At 40.4% G+C, this 23285-nt stretch overlaps 1 protein-coding gene across 3 annotated transcripts in view; it reads left to right on the forward strand.

The window, feature by feature from the left end:
* Window positions 1-355: 355 nt before the first annotated feature.
* The window catches only part of LOC124296741 (low density lipoprotein receptor adapter protein 1-B-like), a 49623-nt gene continuing 26693 nt past the window's right edge, over window positions 356-23285 (forward strand). Inside the window, exon 1 of one of the 3 annotated variants that reach the window (XM_046747065.1) lies at window positions 356-725. In XM_046747065.1, coding sequence (XP_046603021.1) covers window positions 683-725 — 43 coding nt within the window. In that variant the 5' untranslated portion in view covers window positions 356-682. Of the gene's footprint in view, window positions 726-12267; window positions 12511-22497; window positions 22878-23285 lie in introns of those variants that run through there. The other 2 variants (XM_046747064.1, XM_046747066.1) reach the window with 2 other exon arrangements.

The raw sequence follows: 23285 nt of genomic DNA on the forward strand, positions 1-23285 counted from the left end.
GATAAAAAGCTTGGAGGAGATAGAAACGGAAATGGAAAGTGTATACGATGCAAGGCGAGGCGTGAAAAAACAACGACTGGACGGCGAAGGAAATAGTTGAAAAAGGAAACGAGCGACGTTAAGAAAGTCGCTTTGAAACGTGGACTTTGGAGACGCTTGATATGCGAAACCTTGGCGGCGCCAGCGTCTGAGACTTGCGGATGCATATGAATTGAGTCGGTTGGCGAAAAGGTGCGGGGAGGGGGGAGAGAGACTTAGAAGAGAGAATTATTGCGGGAGAGGGGAGACGTATCAAATAGATACGGTGGGTATACAGCGTGTCTGACGAGAAATCGACGGTGTATTTGGCTTATAGGCAACGGGCAACGCGTTGTGTCCGCACTACGTTCCGAGGTGTTGGGAAGGGAAGAACGATTTGTCGGAAACTGGGGAGTTTCACAGGGAGCGCGGGATCCGAACGTAAAGAGATCGCGCCCGATGCGGGGATCCACAGTTGTCGTCGAACCTCGATCGTCGCGTTATCTCGCCTCCCGTCGTTTACGATCTATTCGATCCGAGTACCCCGAGTTGTCGGAATACACGCAATCGAGACAAGTCTCGGTATCTGCCGGAGCGCAAAACGATATTGGTCTGAAACCTAGGAAAGGAGCCTTCGAACAGCCATCGGAATACAGAAGAGGAAATGCCGTTCTTCAAGAAACTGCGAAGGTTCTCCAAGCACAAGAGTGAGTTTTCAAAATTATCCTTTTTTTTTTTATTTTTTTTTATAAATGTGTGTCTAGTACTAGGCGATTTTTTAGTGAATATTTTATGTTACGAAAAACAAGTGAAATTCTTTTCTGTCATTGAAGCGGAAATTGTGTTGAGGCTAATTTGCGTCCGCGTATATACTTCACGTGTGAAAATAAAGATTTAGGCCAAATTTCAACCCGTTTTAAGCATTATTGACGCGGATTTAGTACAAAACGCTGTTACCGTGAACGTACTTTTCTTTCAAAGTATACGAGTCGCAAAAATACATCAACTTTGAACGACCCGTTATCATCAAAATACTGATTAACAAAGCTCTCCTGCGGAAAATACGAGCGCCTAGAAAAATAATCGAAGAAAGAGCAGATCAGTCTTCGTTGAGGTTTTTATTCCATATTTCGGAGATATGGGTAAACACCGAACGAAAACGTACGAAAATATTTCCAATCGTCGGATTCTCAAATGCTCGTTACCGGGTTCTGAGTTATCCGGGGTTTTTCCAGATCATGGCAAACAAACAAAGTTTTTCTCCCCTAATCAAACGGTGGTAAATGATTAACGAACGACGAAAGCGGGTGAAACGAAGCGGCGTTCTCTGTCGCAAACCTGAAATGTATATACAACGCTGCCGCAGGAGTTTTGACACCGTGTTACGCCTGCTTTTTCTCGGACAGCTTCTTCCCGGCAATATCGCCGCCTGCCAACCCCCGTCTGTCAGTTTCTAACGGAGCTAAGTAATAGCGGTAATACCATACCTTGTACTCTCCTCCAGGCGCTCTCGTTTCTCTGAAATCTCGTCGTATTATCTTCAGCCTCCTTGACAACCTATTGCAACACAGCCTCGTGTTTTGCTGACATTCGGGTAAAGTCGATGGCTCGTTGTGGTTGAGAGTCTGATAAAAAAATTGCTTCACATTCGTCAGCTTCAGACGTCACGGATCTCGTTTTTTTTTTTTCTTCATTATTATCCCAATGTCACGGGTGCGACCTCAACCGAAGACGTCGATATTCTGCGTCATTATTTCATTTGAAAAATGTTCCTACAAATAAACTCGATACTTGAATTTTCACACAAACGATCCACGTATGCAGATAAGTGCTGAAAGTGCGGATGAACAAAGCCACCCATTCATGTGAATGAATGCGCAGTCGTTACGATTACAAAGTTCAAACACGTGTACGATGAATGTAATTTCTTGAAGGCTATTACTATATTAATACCTGTTATAACCGTTGTTATTTTACTCGGGATGACGGAGAGCGCCAAAGTTGGCTTGGAAACCTGACAAGACGCGCTAACATATATCGATCGTGTTAAGAATCGATGAACAGGTACGCACATCCTGTCGAAGAGAACCCTCAAAATAAACGCAAGCTCTCGAGGATCAGTATCGATTCTCGCTTGGTGGAAAGTATACTCAATTTTAGTAGAAGCCAGAAAAAGAAATATTGCTTCGAAACAAGTATTATCAAACATTCCATTTCGCAAAGCAAATCCAGAATGAATATTCAACCCCGCAGAATTTTTTCAACGCTATGAAAAAAAATTTGTTTCTAATTTAAATAAAGCATTCAGTCTTCCGTTGAAATACTTACGTGATATGCATAATTTTCTCACCCTTGTGTTTCAAAATTCAAATACCTAAACTTATTCGGAATCACAATACCAAAAACAGACCCTAAGTCGTATGGCATTCATTGTTGAGCCTAACAAAGATGTACGAATTCTACAAAGATGTTAAACGGTGTTGGCACTTTCCCGATTAATTTTCCACGCAATATTTCACTCACATAACGCTATCGCGTGATTTGCAACCGCAACAATCACACATTCCCGAGTAAGGTGGTTATTATACGGATTGGCCAACTTATCCATGTCCTTTCACTGTTCCATATCTTTCCAGTTTTTAGTTATACGTTTCCGACTATTCTATCGCGATCATGCACGCTTGTAGGAATTCTGTTTATCTCTCTATTGCCAAGAGTTCCAAAGCCAATTGCTGATGCGATTTGGCACCGATTTTCATCACCCTCGATCCGTTGCTGTACACAACACACGTATACGCATATACATGGTATATATGTATATCTACAACACAAATTCAAGCTGTAGTAATTTTCTGCACGTGGTCATTCCGTATAATGCCACGACCATCCTCTCAACACTCCGGTTTTCCTACATAGCTGAGGCTTATGAAACGCGATAAGTCTCCCTTTAATTAGTCGCGGATTCCATCGATCAATTAACCTGCGTATGGCGTCTAATTTTGAGACCCAAGCTGCGATGCTCTGCAAAGTTTCATTCGCGTATCGTTTGATCGCAAGTTCCTAGAATGACAATAAGCAACTTGTACGTCTTGTTGAGACGTTCTTCAAGTAATTCAAAATGAATTTCCATGTTTAAACTTAACTTTGTCAGTCAATGAAGCTGATAGAAAATGCGAGCAAAGGAATTAATGCCTGAAATTCCGGATCTCAAGATCTGTTTCAACCTTGAATAAATGTCCTCGAACCACGTGTCTATGTCCTTGGGATTCTTTGTCCTTGGGTTTTAAACCCGACGCACATCGACTGCGTCCTGCTGGAGTTCGACGCGAACAAGGGATAACAATTTAGCGGTTGTGCACTTTTAGACGTTCATAGGATAGGGGATGAAATTAATTGAAATTCCCGTAGGACAGATTAATGGCCTCTGCGTGGTTGCGAAGCGGTATTTTACTCGAAATGGAGCTCGGCTGAACATCGTTTTATACCCCTCGCCGTTTTCTACTCGTTCATTTTTCTCCTCTACAGGTTACATTTACCTACGCATGCCTGTTACGGTCAGCATCGTAATTGTACGACGAAGTATATGGAATACGCCCACATCGTTGTTGCTTTCCGACTTGATCCGTTGAGAGGAAAAGTGTGTCGAAGTTGAATAAATTATATGTATATTTGTTCGAACAAACGCGGCTAGTGAATTATCTCCATCCACTGAATTTCACTTTTGCGTACATTGAGAAAAATTTCATTTGTTATAGTAACTAGAAAAATTCAGTGAAACATGTATCGTTAAAAAAACTGTTTGAATATTTTTGGAATTACGAAAAACGAGATACACGTAACTATTTTGCGCTATTGTCGATTCTCTTTGGGTAATTGCAACGCGAGATCAGTTTGTGAGGTTTGCTCTACTTTTTTAGTTAAGTAAAGCTTTAACGTCAATTTATTGTCGAACAAGCATTAAACTTTCGCAACAGTTAGAAGAAAATATAGTAACAGTGATCGTAATGAGAAAGAATAGTAACGGATACTAGACTTTCCGGTAACAGCTAGAAAACTAGTTTGCGTTTTGTACCTAGAACTATATTTTTCGATTGTGGTAGAAAATTAAAATAGTTAATGACCGAGCGGTAACCGGAAATCAAAATTTCTCTCAGTATAGAAATATGAATATTTTTCATTTCAACTCACTAAAAACTACCTTCTATAAAGTGAATTATTCCAGATGTATCGATCAGACAATTCATAGACAAGAAAAATGAGCAAAGTTGAGGAAAATCCTAACTCGGATGTTGGAAAAAGGTCATTAAATTTTGTTAATACCGCCTCGTCATGGGGAGATATTGAGACCCGATTAATCGAAGATAAAGACGATTTCGGCGGTCGATAATTAACGCGATTCATCCGTCAGACGTCGAGCGTCCTCGACTCAGTGGACCGTGTTCCAGACAGTGATTACGGTGTAGTTACGCTCGTCCTTGAATGCCGTGATTTTCAAACACAGAGGCAATCACAGTTTCGCGTAATTGCGGACTGAATCAAACTTTCAGCGACAAAAGCATACGCAGTCGTGAATTTCTACGCCGTAAATTCCATTATCTTCCAATGATAAATGTTTATGCGAATCTTCGATCCGACGAACAAACACGTGAATTTATTATCTCCGAAGTTAAACACGACCACTGAATATGAACCGAGAAGAATATGGACCACTCAACATTCGCACTTTTCTCTCGCGTTCGTGGCGAATAAAAAGCCCAGTCAAAGTGGCGCAGAGGCACGTACGTGTGTGCTCTGCAGTGTAATATGTAAATTTCATGCCGCGAATTCGAAACTCTCTTTTTATCTTCCGCAGCATAACAGGCGTCACCCACGTTTTCACTTCAGAGAAACGGCTATGGGGCAAAAGCAGGTAATAAATAGAGGGGTGGGGGGGAATTGAGCCCAAATATTTCAAGGCATTCAATGCTTCTTCCGAATTCTCCGCTCCGAACACGGATGACAAGAACGAAAATGCCGGGAAAGAATTCTTATTATTTCCAGCATCACCACCGGCCGAGTTTTTCCCCATAGATATAGATATATAGATATATATTTCCAGGCATAAAGCAGCTGTATGATATAGCTATTAACAAAAAAAAAAAAGGAGACTCTTGACAGCGGGAAAAATGATGCCAGCAAGGCGTCGTGGGCGCACCGACACAAGTGCAAGTGTATAACTGTGCAATTTCCAGTGAAAAGTTTCTCCCGTAGGATATTCCGGGACTCGTTTTTTTCGATTTGCACTGTTTTCGCGCTTGCTGTACCATTCTTCTAATTTTGCTTTCCGTCGGGGTTTCGCCTATCCCATTTTTCTCTCTCTTCCACTCTCTCTCTCTCTCTCTCGCTCTCTTTCCCTCTCCTTCTCTTTCTCTTTCTCCGTCTCTCTATGCCTTTCTGCTAGACTGATAAGCCGGATTTAGTGGAAAGATAAAAGCCACTAAGCAAGTATCGTTAACCTTTTATCCCCCGCGTGGCTCGGATTCTCTAAGCGCCTAGAGAATTATAGAGAGACGTGTTAGGTGCTGATAAAACGGCTGCACGGTCAGTTTGCTGGAAAAAATTTCTACGAACAATGAAGGTAGATATTTCTAGCGCTGAACGAGCTTACGTAAAAATTTCTCTACGCTTCTTCAACGTTTTTACAACTTTTAATCGCATTTTCTCTTCATCTGTGTTCGATCAATTAGCAGGCACTGTTTATAGATTTTCACGACTCGCTATCGCAAGCTACGTGTCTGATTTAACAATTTTGCCGAGGTACTCGGTATCGCGGTTATAACATGCAAATGCAATTATTGACGAACATTTGTTGTACCCTATTTACAAATATATATTTTTACCCACTCGCCAGGTAACTGTATTCAAAATTTTCTCCAGCCGACCTCCGGAAATCCTTACGATGAACAAAACAAGCCCAAAAATATCAGAATTTTCAGTCATCCGGTTCCAGAACATTTTCTCAAATTCTTGATATCTCAGTTTCTGTTTTACGAATTTATTCAGATACATTTATATTACTTAGAAGGGGTGTCGTTTCATTTGTTTGCTCTCAACTTCTCCTTTCCCAATTTTCTATTCGAACTCACTAGCCGATTCATCCTTAAAAGTCGAACTTAAAGCAAGAAGCGGAACCGGAAGGTAAACCCTGAGGTAATTTGTTCATGACATTCCGCTTATATTTGTCCACATTTGGTATAATAGGCCAGAGTAAACAACAAGAATATTGGACCCCGATGTGAGCAGACAAAACCAACAATGCCGCTCGCCCTCTTTATCATTTTACAACAAACTCTTTTGCATGAAACGACCATGAGTGCAGAAATGAGCTCAAAACGTATAGCCGTTACGCAGGATCGTCTGTTTGTTTAATAACGTACCGGGTTAACTTCCGGTTTACTCGGCAAACCAAGCGACCACGCACGTTTGGGCCACGTGCGCAAACCATTTATGATCCTTGTCAGGGTGACCGAGTGGCACAAATTTCGCACTCGACATCCGACAGCCGGTTCGTTTGACATCGGGGTCAAGTTCAGGCCTCGCGGGTGTCTAACGAAGGTTTTGAACCGCGTACGCGACCGCGAAAGCTTCATTTGCGGACATATTTCTACTCTGGAATGAAATTACCGACTGGCGAACGTCTCTGAAATCACTCGGCGAACCGGCATTGTCTCATTGCGGAGTACATACGTTTCATCCTTCGTTTCGTATTCTCTAATCCGAGTGCGCCGAGCTCTGAGGACACCATCTGGTATCTGTCAACAGTTTGACAACGGAGTGGAAATCCACTTGGCGAAACTGTATGACGGAAGCTCGTCGCGTCGCCTCGTATGTACCTGCCGCGATAAGCGTGAGAGAGGAACTGCGGAAACTTGGTTACTCGCAGATGATGGATTTCTGCTTGTCTGTGTCGACCCTAAAATGGTCCGGTATTGCTTCCAACCTTTATCAAATTTCTCTCAGTCAATTCTTACCTCGCTGCTATTATTTTGCCTCGGGCAAAAAGTCATTCTCCTCGGCTGCTGAAGGACGAATTTGGGACTTGACAATCCGTGACTCGTAAAGAAACGTCGTCCGCGTTTTTTTTTTTTTCTCGAAATATTTGAAACTCAAAATCGTGATGGCTTTTGCCGAACAACTTTGTCTGCTTCGTTATCGCATCGATTGCAGGTATTGATTACTATACGTACTTGAATAGGGGGTGGGGTTTAAGTTCTGAATTTGAAAAGTTCCGAAAGCGCTTAATTCCGAATTATTTGGTGGGGCAATTTGAAGTAAAGCAATCGAACTTTTAGGAAACAACAAAGTTTTGAAACGCAAGATTCCGATAACTCAAATTACGATAGTGTTAAATTCAGAAATGTAACGTTCCGATGGAGTAAAATTTCGAAAATTAAAATACACTCACGCGGAATAATTTACTTAACGAGTGGGTGTAAATAATCAGAATTACTAAGATTCCGCAAGTAAAAATATCGAAAATCTCAAATAATAAAAAAGACAAAGTGTTGTAATTGCACCAAGCCATAAAGTCACAGAAATGAAAATCTTCGATCGCTCATAATCGTCCAGGTTTGATTTTAAAATTTTCTCATTTTTGCACTTTCAGAACTTTGATTTGTCGGAATTATGCACCTTCGGCATTTTATCTTTTCGAAAATTTGCCCTTTCGGAACTATGTGCGCCGGATTTCCAACCATTCGAAACTTTGAAGTTTCGTTAAAGTTTGAATTCCGTACTTTAATATTCGCCGTAAAAAAATTCGAAATTTGACGCTTTGGGAGCTTTTCAAATTCGGTATTTCACTCTCACTCCCTGAATAGGGAACAATCTATGAGCGGGTGATAAAACTGCTACAATAAACTGCAAAACTAAGTTAAAAATACTATCAACGCTCTCCGTTTCACGGAAACATAACACGGATTCAATATCTTCGTTTCACCGGATGCCGCACACTGAGGTGGCACGTGGCGTGTTGCATGTACAGCCAGCGTTTACGCCAGGACCAAAAAGGAGCACGAGTTGAGAGTTGAATTAAATTTGTAAGAGCGTAGCTCGTATAGATATAAGTTCGGCTAGATGCGACGCATGGCTAGAGCTCCTAGTAAAGGAGACGCGGAGCGGAGCGACTCGGGAAAAAGCTCCATTAGTAAAGAGGAAATAGAAAAGTCAGGGGGAACAGATGGTGGATGTGAGCTGCGAGTTCACCTCTTTCAAAAGTGATTTGCGATACTCTGTTGATGCAGCAATCCAAGACACGATCAACCTCAACTTGCGGACCAATTATAACGCCGGCTAGGCAACGTTTCTCATGGTGAAACTCGATCGGAGTTCTTGGTGCATACCTAAGTTATAACGAGGAGGAGGGATGGATTGTATGCGCGCTTTCTGATTCACGCCACAGTTTGCGAAGCTTGCATCAGCCGGTGCAGCCGGCTCAGTTCGATGTCATTATCGTTTCCCTAGCCATCGTTGCCCCTACCACTACTATTACTTCTTGTTCTTCTTCTTCTTCTTATTCTTCTTCTTCTTCTTCTTCTTCTTCTTCTTCTTCTTTTACCTCCATAGACGGCCAGGCAGTCTGGCCTGGTTCGAGTTTCTCGATGCACAGATTCATCTCCAAAGCCTCACCGCGTGCGGTGTTGCATCAGTCGCCTAGCACGTCATATCAGGGCCAGTCACACGCGTCGGCGCATGCAGTTAGGAGTTCTTGAAATTCCGACCAGACATACTCGTTCCGAAGTGTCTTTCTCCGCTGCCCGGTTTTCGTCCCACTGCAAAAAAAATAGGGAAATTCAATCGATTCCTGGATCGAGTGACAGCGCGTTTCGTTGTGCTCGTTAAAAGCCTGCTTGCCGGTGAGAGTGACATGAATGATTGTCCTTGCATCTAGGGAGAATCATCCACGCTCATTAGAGAAGATTCTTATTTTTCGCGAGAGTTGAATTCTGATGGACGTCACTCTGCAGGAAGAGCACCTTCTAACGTTTGGAAGGCAATGTAGAGACGAGGTTTCTCCTTTTTTGCAAATTACTTAAAAGACATTGTTGACTGACTCAAAAACGCGCGTCATGAAGGCTGCTTTACCCTTTCGAGATAAAATTTGAACCACCGTCACGTCCCGGTTACCTACCCTTTCGAATTCGTCTGGCTGTATGAAGAAATATGAAAACAAACGGCACAGACGTGAAAAGCATGTGTGACATATTTTCCACCACGCAACCGCCACGGCGTTGACTCGATTCTTTTTTCTCTTTACCCACTTACTTTCGGCCCTGAGGTCGGAGAATGTAACCCACATTCTCCAGCAAACTGACGGTACTCTGAGAATCGTTAGACGAAACCGTAATTGAGGCGTTCCAACGATCGATGATTATTGAGTGTCTGCAGACACTGTGAAACTGCTCGATAGCACTTTTGTCAATGACTGTACCTCCGTTTCGTACCACATGAAAGTGCACCGAGGTTTTGACTTATGCCCGCCAGTCACGAATTGCATCAGACAAACTACTCGGGGCCACAAAACAGTTGCATCGGTGTGTAACGGCGACCATGTGCGGCTGGACTTGACCGGACTGCATCAGACAGCTTGGCTGACCGAAGTCAGCGGCAAGTTAACGACCTGGGCCGGTTTAGCACCGCAATTTACCGCAGGTCCATCTCGGCTCTTCGGACTCTCTCTTACCCAGCCGCTAAAACTCTCTCTCGGTTGGTTTCTTGAGCTCCGTCTTGCTTTATCGCTCCTGAAACAGCGCTCGCGAATTAATCCATGTTCCCCAACGTGACCCAAAGTTGGGGAACAATTTTTCGAGGTGACGTTTTTCGCGATCCTTAACGACTCGAATCTCTGCCCGTCGTCCCGATCCCGTTGGCAAATTTTTAAATCGCACCATCTTCGAGCAATTACGTACTTCTCGAGCCAATTTCCCAATTTACCAATTTTCCAATCCCCACTTTGATGGATGGTAATTGGACGATGCTCACCAGTCAACGAACGGACTCTCACTTATCGTAGACACTTCCAAAGTTCACCGACGCTTCTCGATTCAATTCAGATCCTCGAGATAATAACCCTCGTCTCTTTTCACCGGAGAACTTACTCTGTGCTCGTAATTCTGACCGCCTTTAATTATACCGGAGAGAAAAATTCCCGCCCAAATTTTATCGAGAAAAGTTCCCGAGTGAAACAAGAACCTGAAAATCGAATAATCTGGTAGTTTGCGGTTGTAAGCGACGCCAGCTGCCCGCTGAACCTTCAAACCTTTTTTCCGCCGATAGTCCCAACACTGGAAGCTTCGCTCCCTCTAAGCGATGATCGATGACCGCCCGGTGGGAGTGAAAATTAAATGTTTTTCTGCTCCGTCGTGAAAGCCGGGCAAACTTCTTGCCCTTCCAGGAGTTATGAAAAGCGCTACGCGTTCCTCTCCGGGTCTCCTCGCTCTCTCAACATCCCCCAGACTCTCCTTTCCACCAACGATGTCACAGCTGCGGTTGACATCGGATGTCAAGGTATACAGTTTCCATTATACGTGATTCGTATTCCCAAGTCTCCAGCTCTCAAGGCGCCTTGACGAGATCGCTTCATCTTCGCGATAAGGTCGAGGAAGTGATGATGATGTTTCTTACGCCGTGATACAGATCGTCTACCGCAGACATTTTCCATCGTTTTTCAATATTGTTTACCAATTTCAAAATCATTTTCATTCAATCCACTCAATGCCATTAGATTCTCGTTCCCATTGCACATCGTGTAACTCTGCGACAAACGCTGATTTTCAATGCAATTTAAACACCCAAAATAAAAACCTGGAAATATTCCTTCTTATCAACCTATTATTTAATAAATAGATACGACCAATTTTCGGAATATATTACGTCAGACGGTCCATCTTTTTACTTAAACCATCGCCGAAGCAGGTTTGCTAAGGGACGGTTTTTTTTCTCGTAACGCGGGGTCATGGAAATGAGGCACCTGATTTGCTTCGAAGTTATGTAGATACTGACTCATCTGCGGACTACCGAATATGCATACAATAGAAATTTTTCTCTTTCTTGATCTCTTTTTTTTCAGTCTTGAAAGATGTTCGACGAAGAGATTTTGTTCCACGAAAGTTTTGTGAAATGCTTGCAGGTACAAATATTACAATTGTAAATGAAAAGCTTGTGCTATGACGGCGAGAAAGTAAATTTTCGAAATAGATAAATCCGTACGGATATTCTCAAAGATAGATAGTAGCTGTTCTACAAATTTTATTACGCTGTACTAATCGAATTTTAATCCGTAGTCGACGCAGTTAAAAATTATTTCAGGACAGCTCAGGGATTGGCAAGAGAGAAATTAAAGGATATGAAGATAAATTATTTTCATTCCTATATACTACTGTTATATACATCGTGCTTAATGTTAACAAAGGGCCCGAGATAACGAGCCAAGAAATGGCGTACATCCCGTCATTCGGTATACATCAGGTCGGGATTCGCAATATCCGAAATTGTGTCCTCGGCAAAATTTATCGCATATATACGAGAGCTCTGTAGGATCGAAGGTAAACCGTTTGCGATAATCACCCACAGTACAGGCGGAGGAAATCGGTGGGCCAATTGTTCCCGAACAAGCCGGTTGTCAAGCGGCGTTTGGAATCGATGCAAGGCTGGAAAATTGACTATCCCATGCTGAGCCATTGCCGTTGAAATTGGCAATTAATTGGGGAATTGCGAAAATACCAAAGTACGCAGCGAGCCATGTATACGAAATTGAAATGTTTGTCGAAGAGGATTTTTCTCGACCTTGTAGAACGAACGGAAGTAGAAATTATCCTCGGTGTCGTCAGGTTGTCGAGCTAGCTTGATGACGACTGGACGCCATTTTTACCTTTCTTTGATTCCTCGATGCAATTTTCTCTCCCCCTTCAGCAATTATGCCGATTTTCAAGTATCTGAAATTTTGAGAAGAGCCCCCCTCCCATTATCGCTGAAACGTCAATTCGCTTCAGGTTTTCTTCTTTTTAACCCAATGACAACGAGCAAAATTTTCAGCAAATTTGAAATCCTCGGTCAGACGGGTATTGACGGATACACGCGTGTCGCTCTTGCGTCTCCTCTTATCACGCGGGCCTGCATCGTACACGCTTTTGTAACCCTCTGCGTGTGTGCAGAGCCACGGTGGGAGTTCTACGGCGCCGACGCCGAGGCGTCGTCCAAACTTTCATCCACATCGTGGAGATCCGCGAAGGCGTCCAGACGCCCAACCTGTGCGGGTATCTCGCGTCATTGACGGTTCGAAAATCGGTGGATAGAAGAACGAGGCGTTAGAAGAAAAACGGATCAACGAAGAGTTTCGGAAACGTTGGCAAACACACCGAAGAAATTCACGTCGCTGTTACACCGGAGTCGTTCACGAAACAACTCGGATGTCGTTCTTCAGGGGTCTGTGGAAAAGCAGCTCGAAGCACAAGAGTGAGTCCAATTAAAAGTTCCACGGTTATCAGGGGAGTTTTTACCCTCGTCATCTGTAACGCAGGAACACAATCAAGAGTGTTTTTTTTTGGACTGACCGAACCACCATACATACATGTTTTTGGACATACCGAATCCGAATCTGGTGTCGGACTTGCTCCATCATTCCAAGATTTTAAGTTGTATCTATTTGCGGATCAAAAAATCTTGTGTGACTGAAGTTAGTAACGTTAATGTAACGAAATATGGGGGGCGAAAATTATTATCTTGCATGTTTATAGTGACTTTGAAGTAGTCGAGTTTGCAAAATATGAATACGTTTAGTCCAATTATGGTTTGTTGCATTTCAGACATTTTTGTAACTGTGAGATAACGATTTTTCCGAAACGTAAATCATTAAAATAACGTGACTAACTTCAGCCTCTTAAAATCTCGACATGTTCGCGGTTGACAAACGAATGTTTTAACCAGAAATACTGAAAATCTGGGGGTGTTGGAGCAATTCTGACGCTATATTCGATTTCAGCATGTCGAATAACTTTCAGGTACGGTGATCTGGTCCCCCAAAAAAGAAATTTTTTTTGCTTACCTGTGTAATCGTAGTCCTTCGAGAGCTTCCCGGTCTTTTGTCAGATATCCGGTGTTCAGCTGCACGTCGCATGTGTCTCATTGTTAGCTTGCTCATGCAAATTTATTATTTATTCCACGGTTCTCTGTGAATTTTCGAGCTTCACGTCGAATTGTCAGACGTGTCGGGTTTCGGCTGATTGTCAGAGACTTCTCGCTGTGTATGTTCGGCCTGTCGCGTATGACATATTCTCGTTTGCATCAATACGTGGGTACGCCTGCATATTTTATCCAGTTTCGTGAAATTCTACACCTTAGAATTACGCGAGTGTATAATAGAACAGCCAGGCTAAACGTGCCACGCGTGATCTGCCCTGTTGTGAAAATGTGTCTCCGGAAAAAGAACGGAAATATGTCTCTCAAAATTGCCAGAATTCAGGCCCCTCTCGAATTAATAATTCAAACTGCTTTTGTTACCTTTGTCGGGGTGAAATATACATCAACTTTCATAATATGCATAAATGATCAATTTTCTACCGTTGGGAAAACACGCCGGAACATTACAAACAATTTTTATATATTTTCACCGTATTTTACGTATTACAGTGAAAGGATTATTTTCCAACCCGAAGGTCCGTTTACTTTGAAAGTCAAAGGAATGACCTCAATTCATTAGCATTGATTTTGGCGAACGATTTCTATAAATCTCTTCCTTATCCTGTGACTTTTTACTTCCCAGAGTATCAAGTAATTTCGATTGTCTTTCTGCAATCTTATTTCTCATTCCCAATATTTTCTTTTGCGTTTTACCAAATTTCCAGTGATTTTTCAATTGGATAGAATCACAAGAAATCACAGGAAATCAGCGGTAATCAGTAGAAATCAATTAGTAGAATGGAAATCAACGAAAGCACACGACAAGATAGAAATTCATATAAATGTTAATTAATTGAAACCATTCAACATTTACCGTAAGACAATTACTACCATTTTTATGATTTCCAACGCCTGCAGCGCAAGTCCTGCAGCCTTGTTATGTGATTTTAAGAGATTCACCATGATTTCAGTTGTCTCGATTGACATTGATTCTTCGTCGTTGCAAAAAATCGTGCGTTCTTTGGATTTACAATTTCATTTCTGCACTGAGAAAACTTTCATTCGTTATAGTAACTAGAAAAATTCAGTAAAACAGGTATCGTTAAAAAAACTGTTTGAATATTCTTGGAATTACGAAAAACGAGGTATTTGCGATATTGTCGATCCTTTTTTGGTAATTGCAACGCAAAATCAGTTTGTTAGGTTTGTTCTACTTTTTCAGTTAAATGAAGCTTTAACACAATTTATTGTTGTACAAACGTTAAATATTCGCAACAGTCACAAGAAAATATACTAACAGTGATCATAATGAGACAGAATAGTAACCGATACTAGAGTTTCTGGTAACAGCTACAAAACTAATTTTCATTTTCTACCTAGAGCTATATTTTTCGATTGCGGTAAAACATGAAAATAGTCAATGACCGAGCGGTAATCGGAACTAAAAATTTCTCTCAGCGTAACCGTTGAACTTATAACTTGGTATAATGAATGACTCCTTGATTCAACGTACTATAATTTTTTTGGCAATTTTCATCACTGTACGACATAGTCGCGATTCTTCTTACTTAAGAACGTAATAGAAAAGTCTATCATCCGTGTGTCAGGCGCGGTCTGGGCGTGAATTTTTTTTTTCTCACCTTTTTTTTTTATTGAAAAGTGGTTATTCGTGAGGCAATTTTCTTGGTCGCTACGAGCATAAGGACGACGCTTTCGATTCTCGAAATAGCATGCGCAGCCCAGAAATTGATAGCAGTACTTTGCAGGGTCCGTGAACAATTTAGCCGTTAACGGTTTCACTGATCTTCGATAAAAAACGAAAGAACGCGAAGCAAAAACGACGAGAGACGATGAAACGTCGCTTAACCCTTCTTGACGTGTTTTATCCGAAACGAGCTTCGCGCTAAAAATGGTCGATTGTTTTTCGCTTTTGTCGCTGAGCGTGCTTCATGAAAAATCGCGCACCAAGTGATAAGAGAGGAAATGGGGCAGTGGGTTTTTATTTTTTTACGGGGTGAATAAAGCGAAGTTGAGAACAGCGAAGAGGTGAAGAGGAAGATGAAACAGAATGTTTGCGTGGAAAAGTAACGTTAAATTTTAACATAATTAAGCAAGAAGAAAAGAACGGCTGTGAAATTGATTCGCTGAAATTATTCGTAACGAGCGCGTACCGTGGATAAGGCGCATTTGCGCCTTTATGGTAATGCAGGCTACGTGCCGAGACAAGATTCAAGCATTATTACCCCTCGACTCTGCCTCCGTTGAAGCCCTGATTATTGACCATAAATTTTGCATAATTCCAGACCGTCGCGGGCTTATAATCGATACGATTATGTTCGAAAGTAGCATTGCAGGATGTTTAACTACACAACCTGATATGCACATGATCTCTTATATCCAGCAATTATTGAAAGGGAACTGCAGGTTCACCTTTCAATTACTATCACATCACCTAGTATCACTGAGAAAAATTTCATTCGTCGTAGTAACTAAAAAGTTTCTGATAAAACGAATGTTTCTGTAGTACAATAAGAGAAATTTTTAGTTCCGTTTATCGCTCAGTCCTTAACTATTTTCATTTTTTACGACAATCGAAAAATATAGTTCTAGATACAAAATGAAAATTAATTTTCTAGCTGTTACCGGTAAGTCTAGTTAGTATACGTTACTATTCTTTCTCATTACGATCGCTGTTGCTAGATTTTCTTGCAACTGTTGCGAAAATTTAATGCTCGCGCAACGATAAAATCACTTTAAAGCCTTGTTTAACTAAAAAAGTAGAGTAAACCTCACAAACTGATTTTGCGTTCCAATTAGCAAAAAAGCAAAATGGTTACGCGTACCTCGTTTTTCGTAATTCCAACAATATTCAAACAGTTTTTTTAACGATACCTGTTTTAGTGAATTTTTCTAGTTACTGTAACAAATGAAATTTTTCTCAGTGTAACGGTGAAGAATATTATTGAAATTGCAATGAAATATCGTGCAAGCAACTATTTAGTGTAATTATAGTCGTTAATGTTACTTTTTCACGTTATATCTGTTTATTGAAATTGACTATATACTTCAGTCAAAGGCCGTGGCATCGATTTATTGTTGCGTCAACATTAAATTGTTGCAAAAGTACGAGCGACCATTTGAAAAGAATAGCAAGAGATATTAGATTTCATGGCTACGACCGCTGAGGTTACAAAACTGATTTTCACTTCCGGACGCAGAGAAAAATGAAATTATTTGGGGATCATATTTTTCTCGGTGAATGAACACAATTTGTTCGAGACTTCACGGCTCTTTCTCTATAAAGTTTCGAAATTAAATTAATTTCTCTAAGCTGTTTCGTATTTTTGTCTTTTTTTCATTTTTGTAACAAGGTGGAATTATTTTGTCTACACGCATAGTTTGAACAGCTCGATGCTCGTGCTCCTGCTCCTGGGTTCCGAAAATTGATTACTCCAACCTGTCGCCCAGCCGAAAGCCCTGTAAGCTTGATTTTCCCCCCGAGTGCAGCCTCAAGTTTCGCAGTGTTTCGCGCTTCGCGGTGGGAACTATAAGGCAGCGATGTTCAGGTTGCAGAAATAATTGCGAGTGATCAATCTTCGCCGCAAAGACGTACCTACAACCTTACACCCGACGCGAAGACCGTTATGTATATATACATACTTCGACGAGGGAAATTATAATAATGCTGTAAGTCGTAAGCTGCGACGGGCGTGCGCAAATCCTCGAAATCATCCGAGGACAAAGGCGCGAGCTTTTGTCGAAGTTAACTTAACAAGAAACGTAAGTATTCGGTATTATTATGGCTGAACTTTCGGCTTCGAATGGAATTTCAATATCACCGCGAGTAGAGAGGATTTCTTTAACGCGCCGCGAGGCTAAAACTCCAGCCCTGCACGGAATTGTGGCCGACAGTCGAGAAAGAGATTTCCATAAATTGCGCGAAATGCACGGGGGTGGAGGAGGGGATATTGCCAGTCGGCGGAACTTTCCTTCAACCCCACGGGATCAGAACCCGCAGATTCTAAAAGGATGAAAAAAACAAATGCCAGACTCCGAGGTCTTAGAGGCGATATATATTATATATATATACGTATTTTTCTAAATCGATTTACCACAAACGAATGATTATATTATCCGAATAATTTAATTACTTTCGCATCCCTTTCGGATCCTCTGTTTCGTCAAATTTGGCTCTAATCCCTGTATCGATGATGATTATTCCACCGCATATGTAGAGGTTAAAAATTCAATTTCAATTTCTAACACGGGTAATCCCACGAGGCGCAAATGCATTGCAGAATTTGCAATTGCGTTGTCAGCACTAGTGATTGTCGTTCATATTTCGTATTCTATGAATCGAGCAAAGTATGGTCTCGTAAAATAATAAAAAAATTATTTTTTTTTGTTCCTTAATTTCTTCAACCGGAATTCATTATTCTAATACCTGAAATGTCGGTCCGCAAACTGTTTCGGGAATAATTCAAACACAATATCTATTGCAGTAATAATTGAAGCTTGTCTGAGGTTTAATTTTAAAGAATGTTGAGGATTTTTAATCGAGCTTATTCATTGTGAACTCCTTTCAAGCTATCCTAACTTCAATCTGACCATTTCGAAAGTGGTGAAAAAGAAAGATAATTTCTTAAATTAACTTAACCTTGGAACATTGATTTTATCGTTGAAAAAAAATTTCATTCAAATTAACTCAATGTTGTCTAAGGATCATTCGAATACTCGTTTATTCGGAGGCTCGCGATTATTTTCGAGTAATTTTCTTGCCTCAGTCCCAGAGCTTACCGTTTCGCTGATTTGTTGACCCGGCGGGGAGCCCGTCTAATTTCCCGTTTGAAATAAACAAGCGATAGCTGTTGAGTGGGAAGAAAGTTTCGCACGCGAAATTTACGCTCAATGATTTTTATCCGACGTGCTGATGAGAAAAGTTGATTATAACACTGACCAGGCTAGCGGCGTGCTTTCCGTAAAGCCGTACATCGTGTCAGGAATAATTTTTGCGGCGTTATGACGGAAAATAAGCCGGAGTCACAGTTAGTTAACGCAAATAAATGCGACATCGTACACTGAGAAAAGATTTTATTTACCGTTAACAAACGTATATTTGGATACGATGAAATAAATGTTTTGTTATTATCGTCGAATTTTAGGAATTTGTTAATAGTTAACAAATCATATTTGGCTGGATCTATGTTTGAATTACGTATGCATTTTGTAATTTGAAAAAAAAAAAAAAATAATGGTGAGTCACATTTTTGTGTAATCATTAATTTCGGTTTAATCGCAATTCCTGAAAGCTATTGATATTTTTATTCGGATCAATTAGAATTTTCATGTGTTTTTAATATCATTATTCGAAGAAATTACAATTTTCTATTATCATGGATTAAGCCGTATTATATCTTAAATTTCAACGTGCTTACAGATATAATTTTTTCTAATTACAAAATACAAATGAAATTGCTGTGATTACGTGTCGCTTAAATTTCCAAAAACAAATATGATTTGTACTTCATTATCGTTTGAATTAGAAATTATAAGCCTGTAATTTGTAATTTGCATTTGACTGATTAGAATATTGCCCACCATTTATTTTAAAGTGATGGGTATAACGAACAATGAGTTTCTGATTGTATTCAACAAATTTCTAGTCTGACGATTTTGAAAAACCGTTATTGACATAATATTTATTCTGCTTTCCAAATACAAAGTTAATTAATATATCCATTGGTGACTGTGCGTGGAATAAAATTCGAACAAAGAACGATTTAGTGCGAGTAATTAATGTATAATAAATAATTTTCACCTATAAACTCTTCATGGTAAATTTCTACTAGACTTTGAAAGAAGCAGATATCTTTGAATCCAAAATCGGCAAAATGATCGCTAACCCCACGGTTTAATTTATTTCTCCTAATTCTACATCATCTTCATTTCCTTTCCGAACTACGATCTCGCATTTTGCATGAGATCTTTTTCTTTTTCATCTTTTTCTAGCAACGAAAGGATATGGGGATGGGAGACTGTAATGAACCAAATATTTGGATAAAGAGAGAGAGAGAGAGAGAGACAAAGTTTCATTACACGTTATCCATAAAAATTTACGTCATACTTTTTACACTCTCTTCACATCTCTTGTATCGCTGAGTTAATATTATTCACTTTCATCCCTTATCAGCGAAATATTTTTATTCAATTTCGTTCGCTCTTTATGATCAAATCATTGATTATAAAAATTTCATCGAGCGTGTGTTCTCATCGCGCACCGAGAATTCATTAATTATTTAGCTTCAAACTTCACAATTTACCTTCTTTGTTGTCCTTCGGTTCGTTATCGCGCACAAGGAGTTATTGAGAATGTGAGCGACTTGTACGCGGTGGCGTTATCCATGCATCAGAGGAGTCGGCTATAAGCCAAAGTCTCCGTGGGTCACCCGCTGAGAGGCAAAATCCAATTTAAATACAAATTAGATGACACCCGCGATACCCGGAGCGCTTGGCAGGCGACGAGACGCGACGATACGGCTTGTTCTACGTCGTCTTCGGCAACTATGGAATTCAATTTTGTCATATTAATTACACGTCTAATCAGGCCTTCGATGCATTAACCAAAAGTTACCAGCTGAAAATTGCACTACACAGGCATTTGCAAGGTTTTAAAGTTTTATAAGCTCTTCCTTGATGATCGGCTATATTTTGTTTAATTTATTTTTTATTTCCAATTTTGTAAACGATCTGTACCAGCGTTTTGTCATATGTTTTCAAAATTGTGAATGGTGCGAATTTAGTAACTACGAGAAAACATTTTGTGGCAAACAGATGATGATGTATAGGAATACAGTTTTTTTTCCCGCTAGTTTTGGTATTTCAGCAAATTTTATCGTTGAAAAGAAAAAGAACAAACGATAACATCGATGTGATGTGAAATTCTTCTGACCAAAATAATTTGTGAAAGGAAATCGCCGTTTGATTTTTTTTAAGCGGTGCTACATTGAGTTCTTTTATTAGCCGATTGATTAGCGTGTAAGAAATCCAATTTTAACGGTTGGCGGGAGATAATAATTTTTCTACACAACGGACGGAACTCTGTACGATAGAGTTTGACAACTTGTATGTTTTCTTCGAATCAGTGCGTCGTAGAAAAGTTTTAACCGCACGACCTTTGACGTGTTCAAGATTGCGTAAAACACGGTTTTTCACGTTTTCGAAAAATTGGTACCTATAAATAAACACCCAGCAACCTCGACTGAGCTACGGTAAAAGTTTGAACAATATCTGTCAAATACATGAAATACATTAAATTTATTCGATCTAATTGAATTCGATGCGCCTGTCTATCGGGAAAATAAAATGATCAAAATTTTGAATAGAAACTTTTTCGTGTATAAAAAGCATTCTGTTTTCATGAATACTATTTTTACATTAAACATTTTCACTTATCAGGTTTTGATCCTTTAGAAATGGTATTTATTCAGTGAATGCTTTTTTTGTTCAAACAATAATTTTCCATTTAAATTCTTAAAAGTCTGTGAAGGTGGATTGACTGACATGTGAGTGCGAGAGAGATATTACAGTGCGATTGATAAAAAAAATCGCACGGCGATTTCCTCTAACAAGGTTCAGTATCACGCTAAAAACTATGAATTAACGAAGTGGTGGATCGAAAAAGAAGTACAATGTTTTTTTTTAGGCAGTCTAGTAGACATATTTTCGAATCAGATAACAAGAATTTGCCAAATTTTCACACAGAATCGAACGTTGATTCAGGCACACCTACAGAAACTGCTTTGGTCAGGTGATGAAATCATGCAGGAGGCACGGCAATGGCAAACCTGATAAAACTTTTTCGATTCTCATGCAATTTGGCGATGAGCCAATGCGGAGGACTCGGCTCACCGATTTCGACGAGAAGAGCTTTGAATTTGAAGCCGCGGAAATAGGCCGTACGAAATAATCTTTTTTTCGAAAGTTTTTAATTAATTTTTGTTTTTTCCGTTCCCATTTTTCCTTTTTCAAACAGTTATCGGCAACGGAACCTTCTCCTTCTCTTCATTAATTCATCAAAGTGATATCATTTTATCGAATAATTTATAGACTCACGGGATAAATCTTTCGTGAAACTGCAGAGCTGTTCCACCGCTTGTGTGAAATCACCTTACACACGACGTTTACACTTGTATATCCGTGTACTTTAAAACCATCTTTCTTGACCCAGTTTACGCACGAGGATTCACGCGTGTGTGGGTAAGAATCGGTGTATCGTACACCTACATGCACGGATAATCGGGAATGGGATTTCACGCGGGATTTCTCGGGATTTCTCACCCATCGTCGTTGCCGCCTGTAGCAGACTGGTGGCTTTACCCTCGGGATTACTGTATAGTTTCGTTAGTTTCGAACTGGCGTGAAAATCGCTCCACGCGAATCTAATAATAACTCCGAACGAGCGAATATGCGGTACTCCAATTTCCGAACTTGGGGATGAAGTTTATTTGTTGCGTATGGTTGTTTTCCTCGCTTTATAATTTCACGAAAATTTTAACGGCTTCGACGTAATTCATGCTATGTTTCATTTCTGCAAGTACACCGAACGATGTGTAAGCGTTGGAAAACGAATTCGTCACTTTTAAAACGTATTTGTATTATTTTTAACAACGCTTCTAGCGATGAAAATTTATCTAATCGATAGTCTAATCGACTGTACGAGTCATTTTTTTCAAAACTGTATCTAACCGAAGAAGTAAATTTCTTGCAAATTTCCCTGACTTTGATATTCACGTTTGAAGTGGTCAGAATATAATAATAAAAGTGTTCAAAATAACTTTCGACCGATTTATTCTCACTTGTTACTTCCAAATTGTTAAAATTGGGACATCAAAGTGCTCGAACGTTACCTCAAACTTCGTTCTTTCGCCGGAACACTTCGGATCTTGTTAGAAATTCATGCGAAGAGAATTTTCACCCTTTCAAATGAGTAATTTTAGCGGCGGTTGAACGACTGAACTGATTTTCTACCACCGTGCATATTTTCTCGCCTTCCTTGTCCCGGATACGCAAAAGAGATACCTACAATAAAAATATGATTGCAAAATGGGGCTTCGGGCAATCCGGGCTTTTCACTGAGCACGCAACCAAGGTTCAAAGAAATTCCGTCGAGCTGAAGGTTTTTCCGGGCGGGAGAATCGAGCGACTTACGTTTCATTCGAGAATGAGGTAATCCAGTTACGAGATCACATTAGCTGCAGCCCTTGGAAAGGTTTTCGTTTCTGATTTTTATATTTATTTTTTCCTCGATCTTCTCTGTTTCACAAGCTGATGCGGTTGAAAATCTGGAAATGTTATTTTCTCCGACAATGTGATTAAGCGTACGAAGCGAGGATGGTGAATGGGAACAGGATAAAAAGTCGAGTTTGTCAAAGGAACAATGGCCGCGTCTTGATGCGATCCAAAGTATTGGACGAAGCCATCTGGCGGCAGAAATCGTGCGATTCCAACCGAGTCGTCTTTGATTGGATAAATTCACTTTTCATCGTACATTTGACGTTATTCTGACTTGATGCAATGAAACGATGATTGGAAAGCTGGTGTAAGATTTTCCAACCTCTTATCTACCTGTAACTTAACCTATAACGATCAGCTGACGAGCTGAACAGACGCCATGTTAGCCCAGCCACGCCCATTTTACCGTCTGGGTGAATATCTCGCCGTTATTTTCCTGTTTTAGACTTTTGAGATATAGCTGTGCCGAGATTACAGGTCGAGGAAAAGAACCGTGATTTTAAGGATTACGAAAAGCTCCAGAGCCTCAGGTCAAAGCGGTTGTCATTAAAAAGCTCAAATTTATCCCTGAAGAGAATTTCCCCTTGAATGTCTAGGTGGGATTGTTCCTTGGCCCAGTTCTTCGCCATTCTTCGTTAGCGGCCAACAAACAAAAATTATCGCGAGTTTGTCAAAAGTACAAAGACGCCCCCTTGTACCTATAGAGGCATGAATTATTCATTTGTAATCAAAATCGACACGCCGACGTTAATATAAGGTGCGTAATTAACCGGACTACTAAAAAGTCTCCACAACTGTAGCCAGAAAGAATACGAAACGGA

Source organism: Neodiprion virginianus, chromosome 1, assembly GCF_021901495.1.
Source record: "Neodiprion virginianus isolate iyNeoVirg1 chromosome 1, iyNeoVirg1.1, whole genome shotgun sequence".
NCBI classification, from domain to species: Eukaryota; Metazoa; Arthropoda; class Insecta; order Hymenoptera; family Diprionidae; genus Neodiprion; species Neodiprion virginianus.